The sequence below is a fragment of the Mycteria americana genome, chromosome 1 (assembly GCF_035582795.1).
Source record: "Mycteria americana isolate JAX WOST 10 ecotype Jacksonville Zoo and Gardens chromosome 1, USCA_MyAme_1.0, whole genome shotgun sequence".
Taxonomy (NCBI): Eukaryota; Metazoa; Chordata; class Aves; order Ciconiiformes; family Ciconiidae; genus Mycteria; species Mycteria americana.
The window spans coordinates 35,987,916-36,007,911 of record NC_134365.1 but is presented as its reverse complement, the minus strand read 5'-3'; the positions used below and the strand labels follow the sequence as shown (position 1 = coordinate 36,007,911).

At 41.0% G+C, this 19,996-nt stretch overlaps 1 protein-coding gene across 1 annotated transcript in view; it reads left to right on the top strand.

Annotated features, from left to right (window-relative positions):
* The first annotated feature begins 1,453 nt into the window (after window positions 1-1,453).
* The window catches only part of LRIG3 (leucine rich repeats and immunoglobulin like domains 3), a 43,299-nt gene continuing 24,756 nt past the window's right edge, over window positions 1,454-19,996 (top strand). Inside the window, exons 1-3 of the mRNA XM_075491605.1 lie at window positions 1,454-1,811; window positions 9,245-9,316; window positions 9,584-9,658. Of these exons, the coding sequence (XP_075347720.1) occupies window positions 1,621-1,811; window positions 9,245-9,316; window positions 9,584-9,658 (338 nt within the window). The 5' untranslated portion in view covers window positions 1,454-1,620. The remainder of the gene's footprint in view (window positions 1,812-9,244; window positions 9,317-9,583; window positions 9,659-19,996) is intronic.

The following is a 19,996-nucleotide window of genomic DNA, read 5'->3' as shown; positions in this document are numbered from 1 at the left end:
AGGCTTTGTTAATCTAATGCCAACCTAATGGTTTTCAAAGGAAGAAGGCTGCAAAGAAAGTGAACAACTACAACACACCAATGCTCCCAAGACAGTTTTCATTTACAACACATAAATGAGAGTAACTTGTAAATATATACTAATTAATTTTTATCCTGTATTTAGTTTCTTTGCTTGCTTGCTTTTATGTGTAGAAAAAATGCGTGTTCCTGCAGTGTTTGTTTGTTTTCCCATACTAATTTCCTTAAGGAGCACAAGCTGACAACACACCGCATGGCTCTGCACACCCTATGCACCTGAAACAGTCGTGTCGACAGTGGCACGTGAATGTTTGTAGTCACTCAGGACTTGCCTGCTTGGCTTCAAATTCACGATTCCTGACTTAAAATGTAGTTTCGTTTCTTTAATTTAACCTGTGTCCTGAGATACACGTGGGAACAATAAAAACAGGGACAAAGTTTCAGCCTGACAAATCTTGATATCAGAGCCGTCAGGCTTTCGAGGCTCCAGGTCCCCTGTGTCTAAGCCGTCTACAGTCTTCCAGGTGAAACATATAAAGGTGGGAGAGAAAGCACAGTGTCCGTGAGCAGTTTGACGTCTGGTGCTGCCAAGCAGGGGTGTGTGAAACCTACAGTAACTGAATCCGTCGCAGGGTCCGGGCTTACACATGGAACTTGAACAATAGGTATTTACTTAAATTACGTAGATTACCTCAGAGATGTGGAATCTGTACGCCCTGCCCACTTCCCCGAACCTCTGGAGCTGGGATCCTGTGGGGAACATAATGGGCTTAATTACGGTGTCTGGACTAGCCGCGCAGGACCCGGAAGGCAGGAGTTAACCTCACCTCACCTTTTACATGCCAGTGACCCCAGGCTTGGCTGGGAACCTGCCGGGGCCTCTGGAGCCGCTTCTGGATTGCCCCGACTCGCGCTAACCGGCGCGGCGGCGAAGGGAGATCCCGCACGGGCAGGGCCCGGCCGCCCCCGCCTTCGCGCCTCGGCCCGCGCGCGGTGGGCGACGCTCAGGGCACCCGGCGCCCGCTGCTGGCTCCCGCCCGCCCCCGAAGAAGCCGCGGGAGGCAGCAAGGGCCCACACGCGCGGCCGCCGCGCTGCGAGGCCGGCCGTCGGCTGCCCCCGCGGGGCGGGCAGCGGGCCCGGGGTGCCGCCGCGGCCTGGCAGCAGCGGGGCGCGACGCCAGCCGCCCGCCCCGCACCCCCGCCCGCCGCCCTACGCCCCCCAGCCCCGCGGGGCCAGGCCGGCCGCCCCCTGCCGCGGCGAGGCGGGCGGGGGTTGCGGCTGTCACATGGCAGGGGGAGGGGGCTGCGGCGGGGCGGGCCGCGCCCGGGGCTCCCCCGGCCGCGCGGAGGCGGGCTGAGGCGGCGGAAAGTTTGCGGAGTGGCTGGCGGCGGGCGGCGCTGCGGGCCCCCTCCGCTCGCTCCCTTTACTTTTTTTCTACACCCCCCCCTCCCCTCCCACCGCTTTCCCCCCTTGGCGGCGGCTCCGGGGCATGAGCGGGAGCCGCCACCCGCGCTGAGAGGCGGGAGGTCGCGCCGCGCCCGGCTCTGTCAGTGTGGGAGCGCCAGGGACGGGAGCGCGGGCAGCGGCTCCGAGCCCACCATGCCCCGCCGGCCCCGCGCGGCGCCCGCCGCCCTCCTGGGGCTGCTGCTGCTGCTGCCGGCCCTGCTGGGGGGCCGCGCCGCCGCCGCCCGCTGTCCCGCGCCCTGCCGCTGCACCGGGCACCTCGTCGCCTGCAGCCGCCTGGAGCTGAGCCGGCTGCCCGAGCGGCTGCCGCGGGGGGCGGTGCAGCTGTGAGTATCGGGGCGGCGGGCACCGCGGCGGGCTGGGGGTGCCGGCCCGCGCCCGTCGGCCATCTTCTGCCCCTGGGGGCCGCGGTCCCGTCCGCGGGCGGGTTGTGGGGAGGGAAGCGCGGGTTTCGTGGCGATAGCGAAGCGGGAGGTGCCGGCAGCGAGGTGCGTGGGGCGGGCGGGGGCAGCGCCTGGGGCCGGCGGCCGAGCTGTCAGCGAGCGCGGCGGGGGCGGCGGCGGCCGCAGCGGGACAGCGTCCCTCGGGCGGGCTGCGGCCCTGGGAGGGGGTGGCGGTGAGGGCCCGGGCTGAAATCGGGCCCGGGAGCGCTGCTCCGTGTCTTGGGAGGGGGAGGAAAAAAGTTCTGATGACTTTCTTGGAAAACGCGCAGTCCTCATCGAGTTAATATTGATTTGTGTGTCGGGAAAACTGGTCTCGTTTTCATTTGTGCAGTTCTTCGTCTTCGTTCCCCACTGGTTTTGGGTTTGATGATTTTTATTGACGCTGGACCTTGCCCCGTTTGGTCCGGTGGCACGGATTCGCTGAATGTGCAGTAACGCGTACTGAAATGCCATCTGTAGAAAACTTACTTTCAGTGACAAACTTTTATGGACAAAGCAGAAATTATGGGAGCTTTCTAAAAGCCTGAAAATAGCTGAGAGACTTTTCACATTTGTTTTTAATCTCTTGTCACTCAAAGATCTTCCATATTAGTCGTATTAATTTTCTATTACATTTCCAAAGCAGATTGAGATAAGGACTTTAAAGTAAACAGGAAGACTTTCAATTAGTTGTGGCTAATTCTGTTCAATTGCCTCGTCTGGAGGTCATGCTGCTTTACTCATGAAATGTGGATGGCTGTATTGACACCATATGGAACTCAACATAGGAATGGCTCTGGGAGATGAATATTTCCAGGAGTGGTATAGGAAAGTGTGAGGGGAAAGAAACTTTTTTTTCCTTTTGGCTTATGTGATTGAAGCATACGAATCAAATACCGGATCTGCTTTACATTCAACAACTGGCTTTGCTTCCTATTAAATTTCATCCCTCCTGTTCTTTTGAACTATTTCAGTACACTAACATAAGTTTTCTGACAAAACCTAAGGCTTTTTTGATACTAAGCTAAGCTTCATAGTGTTGCCTCGCTGTAAAAATATTCTAAAATGCATACTCGTATATACACGATTCAAGGTGACAATTGCTTAGTTTCTTAGCTTAGCTTACTTCAGCGCTGTTAAGTTAAAATTCAGGTGTGACAGCATGCTAAACAAAAAAACAAGGGGAAAAATCACAGAACTCTCAGTTTTAGAGTTGCTTTAAGAAGCATTTTGCATTAGCAGTAATCCAAATTTGTCCTTTCCACTTACGTTACTGAGAGACAATAAAAGACATTGCAGGGCTTTTTTGTTAGCACAAGGGAGGCTTTTCTAATTAGAATTCCCTTGGTAGTGTAAATTGTCCTTATGTAAGTTCACATTCCTTTAGAAGTGTGAGAAAATAAGTTCCACTTGTATAAATAAGCTTTGGTCTGTTGTAAGAAACCCTGCTGAGATTACTCATTGGACAGCTGTGTCACTCGCTCTTAAACTCACAGGAGTACATCTTTGTAGGTGTCACCAAACCATGTGGTCTGGCTGCTTTTGTGTAAATATTTCTTTTGTTTGTGTCAAATGCCTTAGAAGTACCCTGCTCTTTCTTCCTTCCCCTCTTCTTAATAAGAGAGCAAGAAAGAGTGTGGCATTGTCTGTTACCTCCAGCTACTCCAGTACCTGGAGCTGGGCTTGCACAATATTTAAGATTATTATGCGTTTCAGTTTTGCATACGCAAAAAAGCTTTGAATAGCCTGGATTATTGTTGCAACAAACTGTGCATTCACAAATTGTAAAAGACTGTTTATGAATTTTATTGGTATATGTTTACTGTGTTTTCCATGGAAGTCCATAGCGGCTATAGCCAAAGGCTAGTAGTTTAATTGCAGGCTTTCCAATCCTCTTTGGAAAACCATGTTCTCCACATACGCAGGCAAGATCTGCCAAGCAGGAGCGGGAAAGCTCTTGTGCCTGAGAAGGTCTAGGCCCGTGTTAGGCTTTACACCTTCCTCTGCCCATCTGTCTACTCGCCCAGAGAGTGGTGGGATGAAGTTGGCTCTCTGAAGTGCTGTTTGACTCTTTCATTCCTTTTGTGTTCAAATCCCCCGGTGAAGTAAAATGAGAGTGTCTGATGTGGGAAGACTGCGTGACCTCAGAGTGGACAAGGAAGGAAATAAGAAAATGAGCTTTAATACTGAGTTGTGTCCCGTTCTTTTTGGTGGCAAGTGTGAGGCTACTGCTTTGTACAGAAATGGCTTCACGAAATGGGGTGTAAATAGGGTGTAATTGCCAGCTTTACTGTGATTTTAGCCCGAAATACCATCTTCTGTGATGCTGCCTTCACAGAAGTTAACAGTCCGCTGAGAACTGATAAACATTTGTAATGGTTTTGTGTACAAATAGTTTTGAAGTTAGATTTCGATTTACTTCCAGGATGCATGTCCTGAGATTGCAAGAATGTGGCTTTGTTAGAGCTGGTGTAGCAGAGCCGGGGGCGGAGGGAAGGAGGGAGGGAGGAAGAGTGTTGAGCGTTGGCCAGTGTCCTCCGTGTGTGCAAACTCCCGGTGGCACTGCCGTACCCCTCGCCAGGTTCACCAAGGAATGCTAAAACTGTCGGTGGGGCAGGAGGGAAAGTCTGAAAGATGGTTTTCACTTGTGTTTGTATTACATCTTTAGTATTTACATTTTATAAATCCTCTAGTTCTCTACCAGAATTGCCAGAAAAAAGGGCCGTATGGTTTTCACAGCTGTTTTTCAATATTTTCCAGACTAAAACTTGAACATAGCAAGCTGATTTATGAGTCACTTTGGATCAGTGTCTTAAAACAGCTACAGCCTGGCTTTTTGTTTTTCAGCTCTCCTGATTTCTGCTGAATTAGCAGCTCTATAGGCCCCAGTGGGACTGATTAAGAAGCTGTTGCTGGATTTGCATTTTAAAATTTGACTTGGGGCTCAGGTTTCTGAGTTCTCTAAGGAAGAAGATGATAATTGTGACTAAGTGTTGTAAATTAAGTTAGAGTCTGAAAGTTATATTTATAAAATGTGTGAAGAAACATTTGCCCTCTCCCTTTATGCATTAGCCTTCCTTTCAATTTTTTATCCCAAACATTGATGTTTCATGAGTGATGTTGCAGCTTTCTAATGCAGAGACTTGTGAGTTATGAAAGATGGTCATACAAATGTAATGGAATATAGAAAATAGTTTCTTTCATAAAATGGGTTCTTAAAGGGCCTCAAAAACTATGGCATGCTTTTTCAAGTGGAGGCAATTCTGCTTAAATGCTTAATCACTTCTTAGAAATCTGAGGTGAAGAACAGGTATATATGCTTTTTATTGTTATAAATAATTTCTTAATATAAATCTGGTTTCTGAAATTTCTGAGTGCATTCACTGTTATATCTTTCATGGCTTTTGAAATTCTAGTAGCAAAAGTAATCACAGAGGAGATTTTCTCCCCACTTGTAATGTGGTTTTAACAGACAAGGAAAATTCAGAAATGGAAAATGCATAGTAATAATCTTAGTGTTTTAACGTTGTCAGTTCCATTTCTTGTGAAGGAAAAATACTGATTCATTTTCAAACCTTTTCTTCATACTTGTTTTAAGATATGTTGAAAATGCATTGGACTGAAATGTACTTGTAGCTTTGTGACAGGGTTGATAGATTTTTAGATTTAGAAAATGCCTCAGATCCAGTGCTTATAAGTTTCAGAAACTTCTACAGGCTTAAGCTTCACTTAGAATATTAGTAAAATACAAATATTTTAACTCTTGGTTCACTTCCAACCACTCTGATTCAACTTAAAAATGTAACTTGCAAGGCTTTTTTTGGTGAAGTTTTTCATGCCAGTAGCACTGAAATAATGTTTAATAAAATATTTCTAATTCCTATTTTATCCAACAATTGGTAAACAAGCATGTATACAGCTGTGTGAAACAGGCGATTCAGTATTGTCTTTTTTTGTTGTTGTTGTTGGTTTGCTTTGGGTATTTTGCAACTTGTGTTTGACAACCTGCTGTAAGTAGACCAGGAATGAGGATTTTGTACGTATGTATTTTTTTAAAGTAGGTGCTACGTGGAAAATCTGAGAGTATCTTTAGTGTTAAAAAACAAACATGAAAAAATAGTTTGAAACCTAGTGTAAGTTGTTACGCTCACGGTTGCCTTGATAGACTCCAGATGGATGTGAGCTTGAGCTATGAGTGAAAGTGTCTGGCTCCAGTGTGGTGATCATGCACAGCAGTGGTTGTAATTGCAGGATTTTTATAGTTTAAGGACTCTGCCAGATTTTTTTTTTTTTTTTTTTTCTTTTTTAACATGTTATAACTCCAGCAGAACAAATCTACTCACGTCTGTTACTGTCTGGTAGGTCCTTTAGGCAAACATGTTTTAAATAAACCTTTTGCAGGGTTTTTAGATGAAATGAAGAAATGCAGGTTTTTAGCACTAATGTTGAAAGCTCTTTGTTGAAATAATTACTGATTCCTAGGTCTTGTCTGAAGCATGAAGAACAGTAACATATTAGGCACTAACAGTCATAACTTCACTGAATTTTGGCTGTTTATTTGCATAGTTATTATAATCCCTGCAGACTAAAGCCAAATATTGAATTAAGTTTAAGGGTAAAAATTGTCTCTACTCAGTCTGTTTTAAAGGACCAAGTTAGATTCCCGTCTAGATCTTTATAACAGCATACTTTTTCAGTCTTTACATTTAAGAATGCAGTACGAGAATTTCAAATTATGCAGCTGATGTCTTCAGGTGTTAAACAAAGGGATTTTTCTCCAGTCTATGGCCAGACAAATGTTTGCACTAGACTTAAGTAGTGAGTGATGCAGTCCTCTAACTCATGTGGTTAACCTCATTTACAGGAGAACTCAAAATCATAATGATGAAACTAACATTTGTGGGTTTTTGAAAAATGTTAACACTCTATTGGTTTTCCATCTTTAAGAGGAAAATCTGTAGGGGTTTAGACACCTGGAAGAAGGTGCAGATGTATATTAGGTGCTGGAGTCCAGAGCTGAGTCTTAGAAAACATCCCTTCCATGGCCACCTGAAGGTGGTAGAGGGTGTTCCCCTTCTCTAGGTGGCTCCTGCCAGCCCTCACCCCGCCTTTTTTGTGCTGGAAAGTGCCTTTCGCACCTGCGGGTCTATCCTGTGCATGCTCCTGCGCAGCCTTGGCTTGGGAAACGTAGCGCGTATCTCCTCCCTGCCTGTGGCTGTGAGCCAGTCCCTGGTGCCACAGCTCTGCAGCCCGCTGAGCCTGATCCAGTTGGCTGGCTCAGAGCACACCTCGTAACCAAGTACTGGTGGTACCCCTCGTAATGCCCATACATGCCTGCGATTATTTTTAATGTTTGATTTTTATTATTATTTTTTTTAACTGCTGACTCCAGGGGAGGACAAAAGGGATGATGGAATTGTCCTGGCAACATTGAACAAGTACTGCATAAAGCAGCAAACAGTTGGGGGAGTCTAAAATGTGGTTTTACCATCCCTATGTGCTGTTGAAGAAGCTTAGGTGCCTGGCTGGGTTGCATGGTTACACCTGTGTCCAAGGATCTGTGGTGGTGGGTGCAGAGAAACTGGAGTTCTCTGGATCTGCGGTCGTTCAGGGCTTAGTCACAGAGCAGAACACCTAGCACAGCCCCTGAACCTGGCTTGATTTAAGCCAGTTCTGGTCTGTGTGCAGGAAGGATATGCTGATCATCAGGTTTCTTCACTTCCAGAACTGTAGGTGGAGAGTAGACATGTCCATGGCAGTCAGGCCTGTGTTTTGCATGCTCAGTGTAGGTGACTGTACTGAGTCATTCAGAAAAAGTAAGGAATCCCAGAGTTTCCTCATAGATTCAACTTGAAATACACTTCATGCCCACATGGCTTGGTGAGGACCCCAGGCACGTTGGATGACTGTTCAGTGCTTAATTAGTACAGGGAGAAGTGTCATGAAGTGTGAGAAATTTCTTTGCCTTTACCTGATGCTACAGCAGCTCACTGCTGAAGTGTGCCAATGCAATTCTTTGTGTCTGCATTGCTAACTCTCACTGGAGTGAGTTTAAGAACTCCTTAAAAATAGTACGGTTTTTGTTGTCTGGCTTGGATAAACTCAGTGTTATAATGTCCAGCGAGCACTTCTCAGGTGGCTGAATTGGTGCAGGTGAGGTAGTGACAGGCTGTAGTAAGGGAGCAGGAAGGTGCGTGTTGTGGTGGATGAGTTACTAAGAAGGGGGAAGTCTTCAACAGGGCTAGCCATGGTTACAAGATCAGTTGTGAATCTGTACCACTTCTGCAGATCTCTATAGATGTGCAAGTTTGAGTTTCTGTAATTAGCTTCTCTGCCTTCTATTACGTGGTCATTCTTTTATTTCTGTGATGTTTCCAGTACTTCTGAGGCTACAGCAAAAGTTTCTTAGGACAAAAGTTTCTTAGGATTTTATGGTGGTGTCAAATGCTCAAGAGGACATACGGTAAAGATGCATGGTGTCTGTAGGGAAAAGCATTTCTTGACAGCGGTCAAGAAAATGTGTTGCATTCTTAGTACCCTGGCTTGTTTTGTAGCAAACACTGCGAAGACATTAACAAGATTTCTTATAAACTGCATCAATATATATTTGGGATCTTGAGTACAGAGTGGCACATGCTAAGTGCTCGAGCTACTTCTTCAAGTGTGATTAAGTGCTGTATTAATGTGACTAGTATACAGACATCTTAAAACTCAGAATGGAATTAGGCCTTCCTGTGTCTGTTTTCTTCTGATGTTGCTTGTTTAAGATCCCCATTAATTTCAGTTATGTAGGAATGGAGTCCTGAATTGTGTGAAAGCATGAAAATAGAATTGAGATTTATGGACAGTCCTCATTGTGTATTTATGATCTGTGCATTGCTTTAGAGAAGTAAGTGAGAAGAGTAAACGATACAAATATGGTTGACTCGAGGAATGAGACAGCCATGAGTCTTGGTTTATGAATTTTCCTTCACAGGCTAAAGCAAAGAGGTTGCTTTAGCCAGATCTTCTGTTGTGAAGGGATGGGGAAGAGGGGTTTTTGGTGGTATGTATGAGTCAACATCTTAAGATGTTTTTCATGGGTCTTACACCCCACTGAACAGTTCTAAATTGTTCAGAGGTGTGAGAAATTCTTTGACACTGCTGGCAGTGATCAAGGTATTTACACTTATACCTTGTATACTCAAATGAGTTTCTATTCTTATTGTATTAATATATAAAAAAACCTCTTAATCTACTTGGAAACAAATGATAGCATATTTTGGATTGAAATCGTATTGCTTTACCCAATATTTTATGGCAAAACTGACAGGCTGTTTATTTTTATAACCTCACAGGGACTTAAGTCACAACAAATTATCTTCAATCAAGACCAGTCTCTTGGATCACCTTCATAGTCTTCGGGAAGTGTAAGTTAATTTGTCTTAATTTAAAAAACAACAACAAAAAAACAACCCCAAAAAGCCAACCAGTGTTTCTGTATGCTAATTGTATAGCTATTTCTCTAGGGATAATTGGTGGAACAACAAAGGTGTTTACTGTTCTGATGTTTTACATTAAGTGAAACTGGAATTATTGTTTAATTTTGGAGTGACACTGTTCAGCAATTTAGCAAATCCAGTGTACATACTTCTGACTAACATCAAAGCTGACTCTCCCTTTTCTAATATTAATAGGAAGTTGAACAACAATGAACTGGAGATCATTCCAGATCTGGGGCCAGTCTCTGCAAATATAACTCTTCTGTCTTTGTAAGTAGATCTTACTCTTGTCCCTAGTTAGTGGAACTAACTACAGGGTTCGTGGAAATATGTGCATTACAGAGATTAAAGTGAAATAATTGGAAATAGAGCAGCTTGTGGTTAGGAAGTTGATTATGTCATATTATTTAGCAGGTTGTTTAAAATGTGTATAATTGAGCTTAATCCTTGTAGTTTTTATGCTTCCCTCAGATACAAAGACTGCATTAGAATTAATTTATGTTGTGGTAGTACCCAGAAGCCTCAGCCCTGTTGTGCTAGGCACTGTACAAACATTAGTAAACGTTATACAAACTTGTACAATGCAGACTTTAAAACAAGAGTTATACTCTATCATTATGCATCTTGGCTAAAATCCCACTTGCGTTAAATCGTGGTGGAATTCCATTAATTTCAGTGGGCAACATGGGGAAATCCCCTCGAGATGCAGCTTCAGGACAAGTATCTAGGTTAGAAGATTATTTGCCAATATCTTTAAAATGTCTTTTTGAGCCCATTTTAATGTGTGGCATAATTTTTTTACGGCTGCAGTTAATATATGTAATTGTGACACATGATTATGTCTATATTCATTGTTTTGTTTGAAAGAAATTAGTGGGTTACTTGGTGTGGCATCTGTAATACGGGTATAAAGTTGTAAATGGCAAATAGCGCCCATAACCAAAACAGTTGATTTTAAAGGAAGTTTTATTCCTGAGGATTTCACTTGAAATCAGTTTGATTTTTTTCCTGTGATCTAATTTCTCTAAAATATTCAAGGAACTGCTAACAAAAATAGTTACTATCATACTATTAATTGTAAAAAAGAAAAGGCATGTTTTTCATGTGTGGGATTTGGGTTTTATCAATGGGAATCTAAAGTGTCTAAAGCTAGTAATATGTAGCCCTCTGGCCAAATCCTGCCCTTGAATACAAATTGCAAATTACCTTTCTTGAAGAAGCCCGAAGGGTTAAAACAATACAGTAAACTTTGGAAAGCTGTTCAGTTAATTAAATTGATCACTATTCAATTGCTTACATCTGGTGATTTATAGGGGTTTGTTTTTACTCTAGGCCCAGGTCAGCTAAGTCAGCTGGTGCAGCCGCTGTGTCTGGACTGCTCTGTTTGAATAAGAACTAAGTGACATTTGATACTGATGTGGTTTCTTACAGATCAGAATCAGAAAAGAATGAAAGAAAAAGCAGATGGTGTCTGACAAATAATTGTTGAATTTAAGCAAATCTTCTATTTTACATTAGTGTTGATGTTATTTTTACACTGGCATAGCATTCTGTAGTTTAAGCATCTAATTGATCTGAAGAATATATTTCTTGGGTGGTGGTGGGGGTTTTTTGTGTTTTGTTTTTTGTTTTTTTTTTTTTTTTTTTACCTTGCTAAGGTTCTTTTTACCACAAGGTTGGAAATATTGACATAATAAAGTGGTTTATATCCTCCTACCTTACTTCTGATGAATACAAAGTTGAGAATTTGTCTTAGCATCTCCTCTAGTCCTTCTCATGGAAACTTAACTAGTTCAAATGAACCTAAAATCATCCTTCTGCAGCTGTGCAAAGATTTTTGTATTCCTTTGAGAGAGTAATGAAAATCAGTCACTGCTGGATTGGTTGTTCCTTATCCTTAGGTCACTGGCTTGGTTCATTTACTCAGGTGGTGAAACATGGAAAAGCCTTTGTTAGATTGGTGCTCTGCACTATGTATGCTGACATGTAAAAGGAGGAAAAAAAAAAAAGTATTTCTAAAAGCTGTTGTCATACTACCAATGCAGTTAAAGTTGGTCTGGTTGGATGCTAGCTTGTTCTTGTTCTAATTTCCATTACTTGTGTGTGGTGTTGGGAGATTACTGAATATGTGTGCTTCAGCTGAGATTAAGTACCTGTTCTATAACCACAGCAGAGATTCCTTGAGATTAATATGGTAGAAATAATTCATTAAGTAATTTAAAGGTCTTTCATTAACTTATGAATGTCAGTGTGTAATAGTTAAGACAATTATTTGTTCCATATCAAAATGGATGTACATAGAACATAAAATTAGAGAGTGGTATTGCATTGTTCAAAAAATAAAGCATCTTGTTTCTCTTGCAAAGGTTTCTTTTTAAAACATATTACAGGTTGGAAGTTATTTATGTAAAGATGTTAAATCTCATTTTGCAGAAAAGAATATAAATAAAGAGGAATAAACATACAGCAGTTGTCCAGCATAAAAATATATGTAATATAGTGATATGGATGGACAAATATTAAATTTAATGGTCCTTTTTTTTTTAGAAGTGAAAAAGTATGTTCACTTATTTTTTTTTCTGTGTTAGATGTTATTTGGAGGGGTTGAATTAAACTGAGTTAGTATGATAGCTAAGTCATGCGAGGAAAACACATATCGAACAATTAGAATATAACTTTTAGAACCACTCTTCAAAGAAAAACTATACTTGAAACATCTGATGACTTTCTTCAGGATTTTAAACTTTTACATGAAAGGAGCTTGTGGAGCCTTTCCAAAACAAACCACTGTTTCCTTGTTGAGTCTTTATTCTAACTTTCAAATAATGGCAGAGAAGAGGGTGCTAGCCTTCTGAAACTTGATTTGATTACATTTTTTATGACATACATATACGTTGGTTCATTACTGTCAGTTGAAAAGCCAGTTGTTTTTTCAAAGGAGTCTTCAAGCAATGCTGTGGAAGTTGTGCCCTCCTTTCTTGCCAAAATCTTCATTGTTGAAGAAAATATCTTCTTGCAAGAATTTTTTTTTTTTCACTTCTTAGTACTTGTCACTCAGCTGTGGAGCCTTAGGCTTTTACCTGTTCTGCAAGAATTTTCTTGCCCTGCAAAGGAAATTAAACTGCTGGTACGTCTACAGTGAATAATAGTGCCGGTATCTCCATACAGCACTGTATGTCTAAAATCTTTGAGCAGTATAAACAAGCATGGGTGGATTATCATGTTAGTGTAGTTTCCATTTCTGGAGCAATCTCATTTCTAGCTATCTAACTGATATTTATCTAGCTTAGATATTTACATACCGTTGAATTATGCAGGGTAAACATACCTAGAGTAATAGAAGTTCCTAGTCTCCTGGTCACAGTCTGTCTGTAACATGAAACAACGATGCCAACATTTTGGTTTTATGGGTGCCAGCTGAGGGTTGAACACCATGGGAGAGAAAAGTATGAGGCAGGCACACGCCCCCCACTACCCTGGAAAGACCTTGTGTCTGTGTGAAGGAGCATACAAGCACATTCAGGCACACTCTCATTACATGGCTGGAGATGCATCTATGATTTTACTCATGTGATGAGTATGTATCTTGTCACATGGCATAGGAGAGCTTCTGAGCCTCCTGGGAATCTGGAAACTGCTGTGAACTAAGTGGGTGGTACTTTGGGCTAAATATGGTCAGAAGGCCTTAGGCTGTGAAGCTGTGATGGCTTGCCTGGTACTAACAGATATAGTACGTTCTGGACAGAGCAAAGAGTAGGATTCATCTTCCCTACCCTAAATTCTTGAAAGTTTGACATCATAAGTATGAGTTACTAACTGTAGATCCTCTTCAGGATGAGTGGAGAAGAAAAAGCTTTCTCTGAAGTGATTTGTCTTCCCTAAGATAGTTCAGATGACTTTCCTACTGAAGCCCATCTAGATATCTATTATAAATTAACTTTTAGATGTCTAAAGTTAGGTTCCTTTTGAAATGTCTGGCCAATGTACTTGGGCATGCCTGTCTTACAGTGATGTTACTTGCAAAGGTCTGATTGCATCTTTCAGCATGTTTGACCATTTAAGTAAATTATTTTAAAATGAAATTGCAAGGTGTTCTTTTTGCTCAGCCACCCAGCCCTTCTCTCTCTCTCATGTGAGAGAAGGCAGGAAGAGAGCAGTTTATCAAGGCAGAAAGAGAGAAGTTCAGCCATTTGCCAGAGATTGCCAGCTCTCCAGTCACCACAGTGGCTTTAGCCAGGAGGCCAGGTCACACCAGGTGCTTGACAACATAAGCTTTTGGGAAGAATACTGGATGTAGCAACTGATTACCACATAAAGCACAGATACCGTACACAGTAATACTGTATTTATCTATTTCTAGAACTAAAATATGTTACATGTTTCCTTATTTGCATTCCTGAAGTGCTTGTAAAAACAGTTAAATTAACATAGAATTGCTTTAAATGGTTGTGGTAGTTTTATATTGGAAAATTCTGCAGTTCTGGGAGAATAAACAGGTTATTTTTTGTGGTTTCTAGATGGTGTGGATCACTTTTGTGTCAGGTAGAGAAATAGGCACTAATGCCCTCGTTCCGGGAGAACAAGCAGAGGTTCTGAAGTTGGTTCCCATTCTAATGGCATTCTTATCCAAGATGTACCAGTCCTGTCCTGTTTATCCTGAAAATCTGCTAGAATCTGTGATGCTGGTACAGGAGGAGAAAAGTAGTATTGTCTTTTACATCTGTCATTGCTGTGAAGTTTTGTACCTAGGTTGAATCCAGAAATAGATTGAAACCAAGTAATATAAGTACAATAGCCTTGTATAGAAGTCCTACATGATGTTTAACTACCAATTACCATTTGCATAGGGGTTTTACTTCAAAACTCTTCAGAAAATATTAAGTAATTTTAGTGTGATTAGTGCTTTGTAAGGAAGACACACACTGATATGCAAATGCTGCAACCTTATTTAAGGTTTTGTTTAAGGATATACAGTTTGAATAAGAAACCCATACTACTTTACTGGCAGAATTTTAAAAAATACATAATTGTAGACACTATCCAACATTGTTAGTGCACTGTATCCTTGAGTACTGTGGAAAATGGAAGGCAGCAGTAACTTTAGAGAGACAGAACAACTTTGAGTATTAAAGCATCCTGCCTCTCTGACTAAATTTTACTGTTCTTATCAAAATGTATATGTAGAACTAGAATTAATATTAAAAAACATGTTTCTTATTACCCACATCCAGGATATGTTATACAGTAATCATCTTGCTGTCTGTAGGGACTAGAAAAGCTGTACATGCCAAAGTCTCTAGTGCGTATAGTGAAATTCCGATGTTAGAATAGCTTTAAACGATGGAGTGTTTTAAATAAATTTGTGATTTTACACTTTATTGAATGGAAATTATTTTATTTAAAACCACTAGTACTTGTGGTACAGGTGATTTAGGTGGAAATATCCTTGTAGCTTATGTTGTAAAGACCTATCTTGTTAGTCTAGAACATCAACAAGTACTCAGTCTTACTAAAGCCAGAGTGGAAAATACAAAGTTCATGATGTGTAAATAAGAGGAGCGTGGATGATTCACAATTCATTTACATTAATATGTGGTTTATATTAGGTTCCCACTTTCCTTTTTTCAGAATGTGAAATCTTCTTTTCAGAAGACACATACAGAATATGCAGCATGGTATAGGTTTTCCTCTGCTACCCTGAGAGGATCCTCCAGCCACCTCTGCTGAGGGAAGTCTTTAACGCAGTTAAAACAAGGAGTTGCATGGCCATTCAGTTTTGAGTTGAGATGATTAAAAAAGTGTTGCCAGTATTGAGGAGGTTTCTTGAAATGTGCCCACTTGTTTGTTAGGTGCTGGACTGAACCCACAAGTCACTTTTCTGAAGGCTTTCTACAGCCTTCGGTTTGTAATGTCTTTCTGTTGGTATATGCCGAGTTTAAATGCATTGGCTTTGAAGACATGTGTCTTGTGTCCTGGATGTTTAAAAAGGTAAATGAACAAAAAATATTAACAAAAAAGATTGGTCAGGAGATAAAACAGGACAAAAGAACTGGAAAGTAGCCAGTCTTAACTGACCACAGCACAAGTTCTCACGGTAAGCAAAATTGTTCCAGCTTTAAACGTAGCTTTCTGATCATCCACTCTAAAATTACTCTGATTACTTCATTATTCATCTCAGGCCTTTGGTGTTCAATGAGCACTTCTGAGAAGCAAACTGAAAAGTTAAAAGTGAATTGCTGTACTGAGAAAGTGCAAAGTCATTCTCTTGAAAGGAAACAAAAAACCCCAAACAAAACAACAAAAAAACTATCTAAGCCATCAACAGTGATTTATTTAAAAAAAAAAATATTATTTTGGTCACTGAAAACAAACAAGAATCCAGGGAATGCCTAAAAAGTTTTTTTCAGGTCCAGATGGTCGTGTGTGCTCTCAAAGGGAGGTTCTACTTGTTGCTCGTCAACCCACACAGCTGCAGCAGGGAATTTATTGGAGAAGATGATCTGCAAGTTTTAGTGTATATGAGGCTTCATAAATAAGCTCTGTAATTTTAAAGTTAAGTTATCAGAAGAGCCCAGGTCTAGCTTTGTGTCTTCCTGTATTAGCTCCTTCCTGCTACCTTGCTTAGTTGCTCATTAATCCTGATTTCAGTAATCAGTAAAATTTCTTCAGCGTGCTTTGCTCCAATCTGAATAAAATCCCTTTGATGAAAGACCTGGTTACAACATGGTTGTTTCTTGAGATTGGTGAAGCATTGTGCTGTCAGGCAGTGGAGAGAGAGCTGACTCCGATGTGATACAAACCTTTAGCATGTGGAGCTTATGATACTGCAGTGTCAGTATCTTTACTTACAGGGCTTTCAAGTTGAATGGGATTGTTCATGCTACCTAATTTAAATATGTAATCTGAAAAAGGATTTTTCTTTATAGCTCTTAAAACTAAGTAAACTAACTCTTAAGTTGAAGTGACTTCTCAGAGATCTTTGCTAAACAAGATGCTGAGCTTGTGACTAAAGATTTGTAAATTAATCTGTATTTTAGGCAGCTTCATGCTTGCTTCCATTCTCCTTACCACGAAGAACAAAATGGTCTTACCTTCTTCATTTGAGGGGGAATAATAGAGCATACTGGTCACTGATTTTCATTCTTGGTTAAAAAAAAAATCTGTGTTGCCAAAAAGATACTCTTCCAAAATTTGAGCATGCACTGGTGCATCCTAGCTTTGATTAATCAACATACAGCTTAAATACCTATATAACTTTATGCACAAACGTAGTTACTGAAGAAAAGTGGTGATTAATCCCTTATACTATTTAGAAGGGATTTTATTTTAGTATTGTGTGTCCATTTCTGTTTAAAATGTGGAAAAGTATATTTAAATACATTTTGCGATAATGGGCATCCCAGATCATGCTTCAAATAGTCATCTTGAGAAGTAAAATTCAATTAATTGAAGGAAACATGCAAAATAGATTATACATTTGCCCCAGCTGGCAATGTAGAAATAAGAGTGATAGTTTGCACTGTGTGGCAGTATGTTAATAAGGAAAACTCCTGCGAAGGACCTTCTGTAAAGGTAGGATTTTTTTTTCATAATCCTTGTTTGCAAGATTACTTGGAATAGGGGTAGATATGAGAAATCTGCCTCTGTCATTTTACAGTAGACTGGGAGTGGAAGCTCTGTGTAAAATCCAGGATAACAGTGTCTCAGTTCTCATTTAGAAAGCTACAGTCACAAGAAAGAAGTTTAGATGCAAATCGTGAAAATGAAAGCTTACATTCAGTAGGAGTGGATGCCTTTCCCTTTACGCTTGCCAGAGAAAGTGGTATTGTGTGTTTATAAAGCTAGCATACTAAACTGAAGTCTGGCTCCCAATATTAAGAAAACGTTGGTCAAATATTTTACATCCTTGTCATCTCTTCAGCTACCACTTTCTTATGGGAAGGATTAAGATTTGGATGCTGCCTGGAAGAGTTTGTTTTGAAGGATTGAAAGAAAGGATAGAGGAATGCCAGACGGGGCTTCAGGCATAAGGCTACTTGGACCAAGTCCCAAAAATGAGAGTGGTGGTAAACCATGTGTGACTTGGGCTGAAGTTGCGAGCAAAAAGCTAGAGCAAATAAACTTACTGGAATTAGTTCTTGCAGTCTTTGACATTTGGTGTGGAGACTAAGAGGAAGTAAATGAAAGAATTTGAAAAGGAACCTGTCTTAGTCAGACTTGCAGACATGGAAACTAGATTTTTATGGCAGCAATTTAGGCTGAATGATGGGAAAGGGAAGAAGTATGTAGAAACCCAGAGTTTGTTGTAGCAAAAATATAAAGTAGTGAGAGCCTAGACAAATGCTTTTGCAATGTGAATGGAAAAGAATGCAAATTTTATGAGCTATTTGCAGTGGAAAAAAAGGCATGATTTTCTGATCAACAGTGTTAAAGAAAGATGAATTAAAAAGAATAATAATGGATCAGAAAAACAAAGAACACTGTTCCTGTGTGACAAAATGGAAGAATGGTAGGAAAGTTTACCAAGGGGGAGGTGCCAAGTTGTAGGGCATACAGTACAGAGAATGAGGGAAGTCAGAATGAAGTTAAGAGGTCAGGCGTAAGTATTGGGGTTGTATCTTAGAGGAGTGGTGGGTGGTTATTGCAGTAGAGTGGTGAATTGTAATGAATTGGTGCCTTGAGTGAAATAGAAGTGGACAGGAGAACATAACCTCAACTTTTACTAACAGCTGAGATCAGGTAGTAGATCTAGAAGGGTGTGCAGTCTGAAGTGCCTAGACTTTGGTCTGCGCCCTCCAAGAGGGAGAGTTGGCTCTGTAACAATAAAGGGTAGATGTTTTTACTTAACAAGTCCATACATCAGATTAGAAATATGATTTATAACATTGGAGGGCATTATGCTGAGTTTAATCTAGGTCATACTTAAAATTGTCCAAGATTTTAGCATTAACTGACAGTCATAGAGTGCACCAAGTCTGCAATGGGTTATTATTCCTGTTGTCAGCTCATGCTGAAATAGCTATGCCTGCATTGCTTTTGCTTACCTTCTTTAAAATAATGAACTTATACATTCACTTGTCTATCACGTGCTAAGTAACTTGTGATTATTTTGGAAAGGCCAGAAAGTGTAATGAGAAACAGACTCTGGGGTATCAAGAAGAGAGTTTGGAAGGAAAGTTTAATTAGTTACATATTGGTACTGTGACTGGAATCAGGAGACACTTGCTATGGAAGTATCACGTGTTTGGAAGTTTGGATTTGCCTCTGTCTTCTTTTTGATGATAAAACATCTGATCCCAGAGTTGTTTCATTCTGCATCTTTCTCTTCCCCTTTTCCCACTTTATGTTTGGTTTAGGAATCAATAAACCTTTCATCTCAAGTTTTGAACAGGGTATCAGTAGCTTACAGAGTTGTGAGTTTTCATTTTCTACTTTATGCCTGTATACCACAAAAAGCACAAAAAATAAGAGTAGAGAGACTTGCTGACATCTGGCTTGAAAGAACAATGACAGGCATGGATCAGGAAATGAAGGAGGCCTTCAACAGAAAGAACAACTGCTTGCCGCAACGAACGTGAGAAGCCGGTGTGTGAAGGAGGCATCAGACTTGTAGACCTACCAGTAGGACTGGAAGTGAGCCAGAATCCTGGCTCTATTTCTGGCGTCTTCATATTGGAGAAAAACAGTTTCACTTGAAGTATTTCTGTATCTAACAGCTGCAAAGATTCAAAAAAATGGAGGTTGTTAATTCAGTGCAGTTGGATGTCTAATGGTGAGAAGAGCATATAGTCCCATTCATGTCAAGGGATTTTTGTAAGGGTAGTGTTCAGCTTGAAACCATAATTACAATATTTTAAATGAAGTAATTGTTCATTACAGTCTGGCTACTTTTAGTAGTCAAATTAGTAGAAATTGAAGAAATATAAATAAAAGGTCTGTTTTTCTCTCTTTTTTGTAGGAATTACTGAGACTCTTTCTTCTGGTATGTTCTCCTTAAAGTTGTCCAGCCTTATCCTAAAAGCCACAAAGCATGAGTCTTCCAGCACTTTGTGAGGAAGTTTGTTACAGTATTGATCTTTCATCTTTACTATCAATTAGGTTTTTTTTCTTTTTGCTTAAATTTTCTTCCGCTCAGTGTCTTGACATCATTGTTTCTTACAAAAGCTCCAGAAGTCCAAAGGAGTTTGGGAAGGCGGGAGGGGGAGTGCAAGAAACAATAGATGATATGCCAGGAGTCATGATGTCAGCAGTTGAGTGGAGGGAAGAACAGGTGAAGCAACCGCAAAGATTTGAGGAAATATGAAAAAGGAGGCTGTGAGCTGTAGTGGCACATAATGGATGTAGTGGCATGTACTGGAGACCACCCGGTATGTGCTCGGATGTGGACAGTCACATCTGCTTTGCCTGTGCTGTGACATGGCTGCCTCCAAGCCAGTTCTAATCTGGAAACCATGTAAACACATGGCGGTCAAACTAAACATCTATGAACTCCAGTGTCTTGGCTTCAGCACTGCTCAGAAAGATATATCTAGCTCTAACAGAATGCATTTTTTCTCTGTACATATCCTCTTAGTCTCTAACAAGAGACTCTACTATGATTCCATTTGC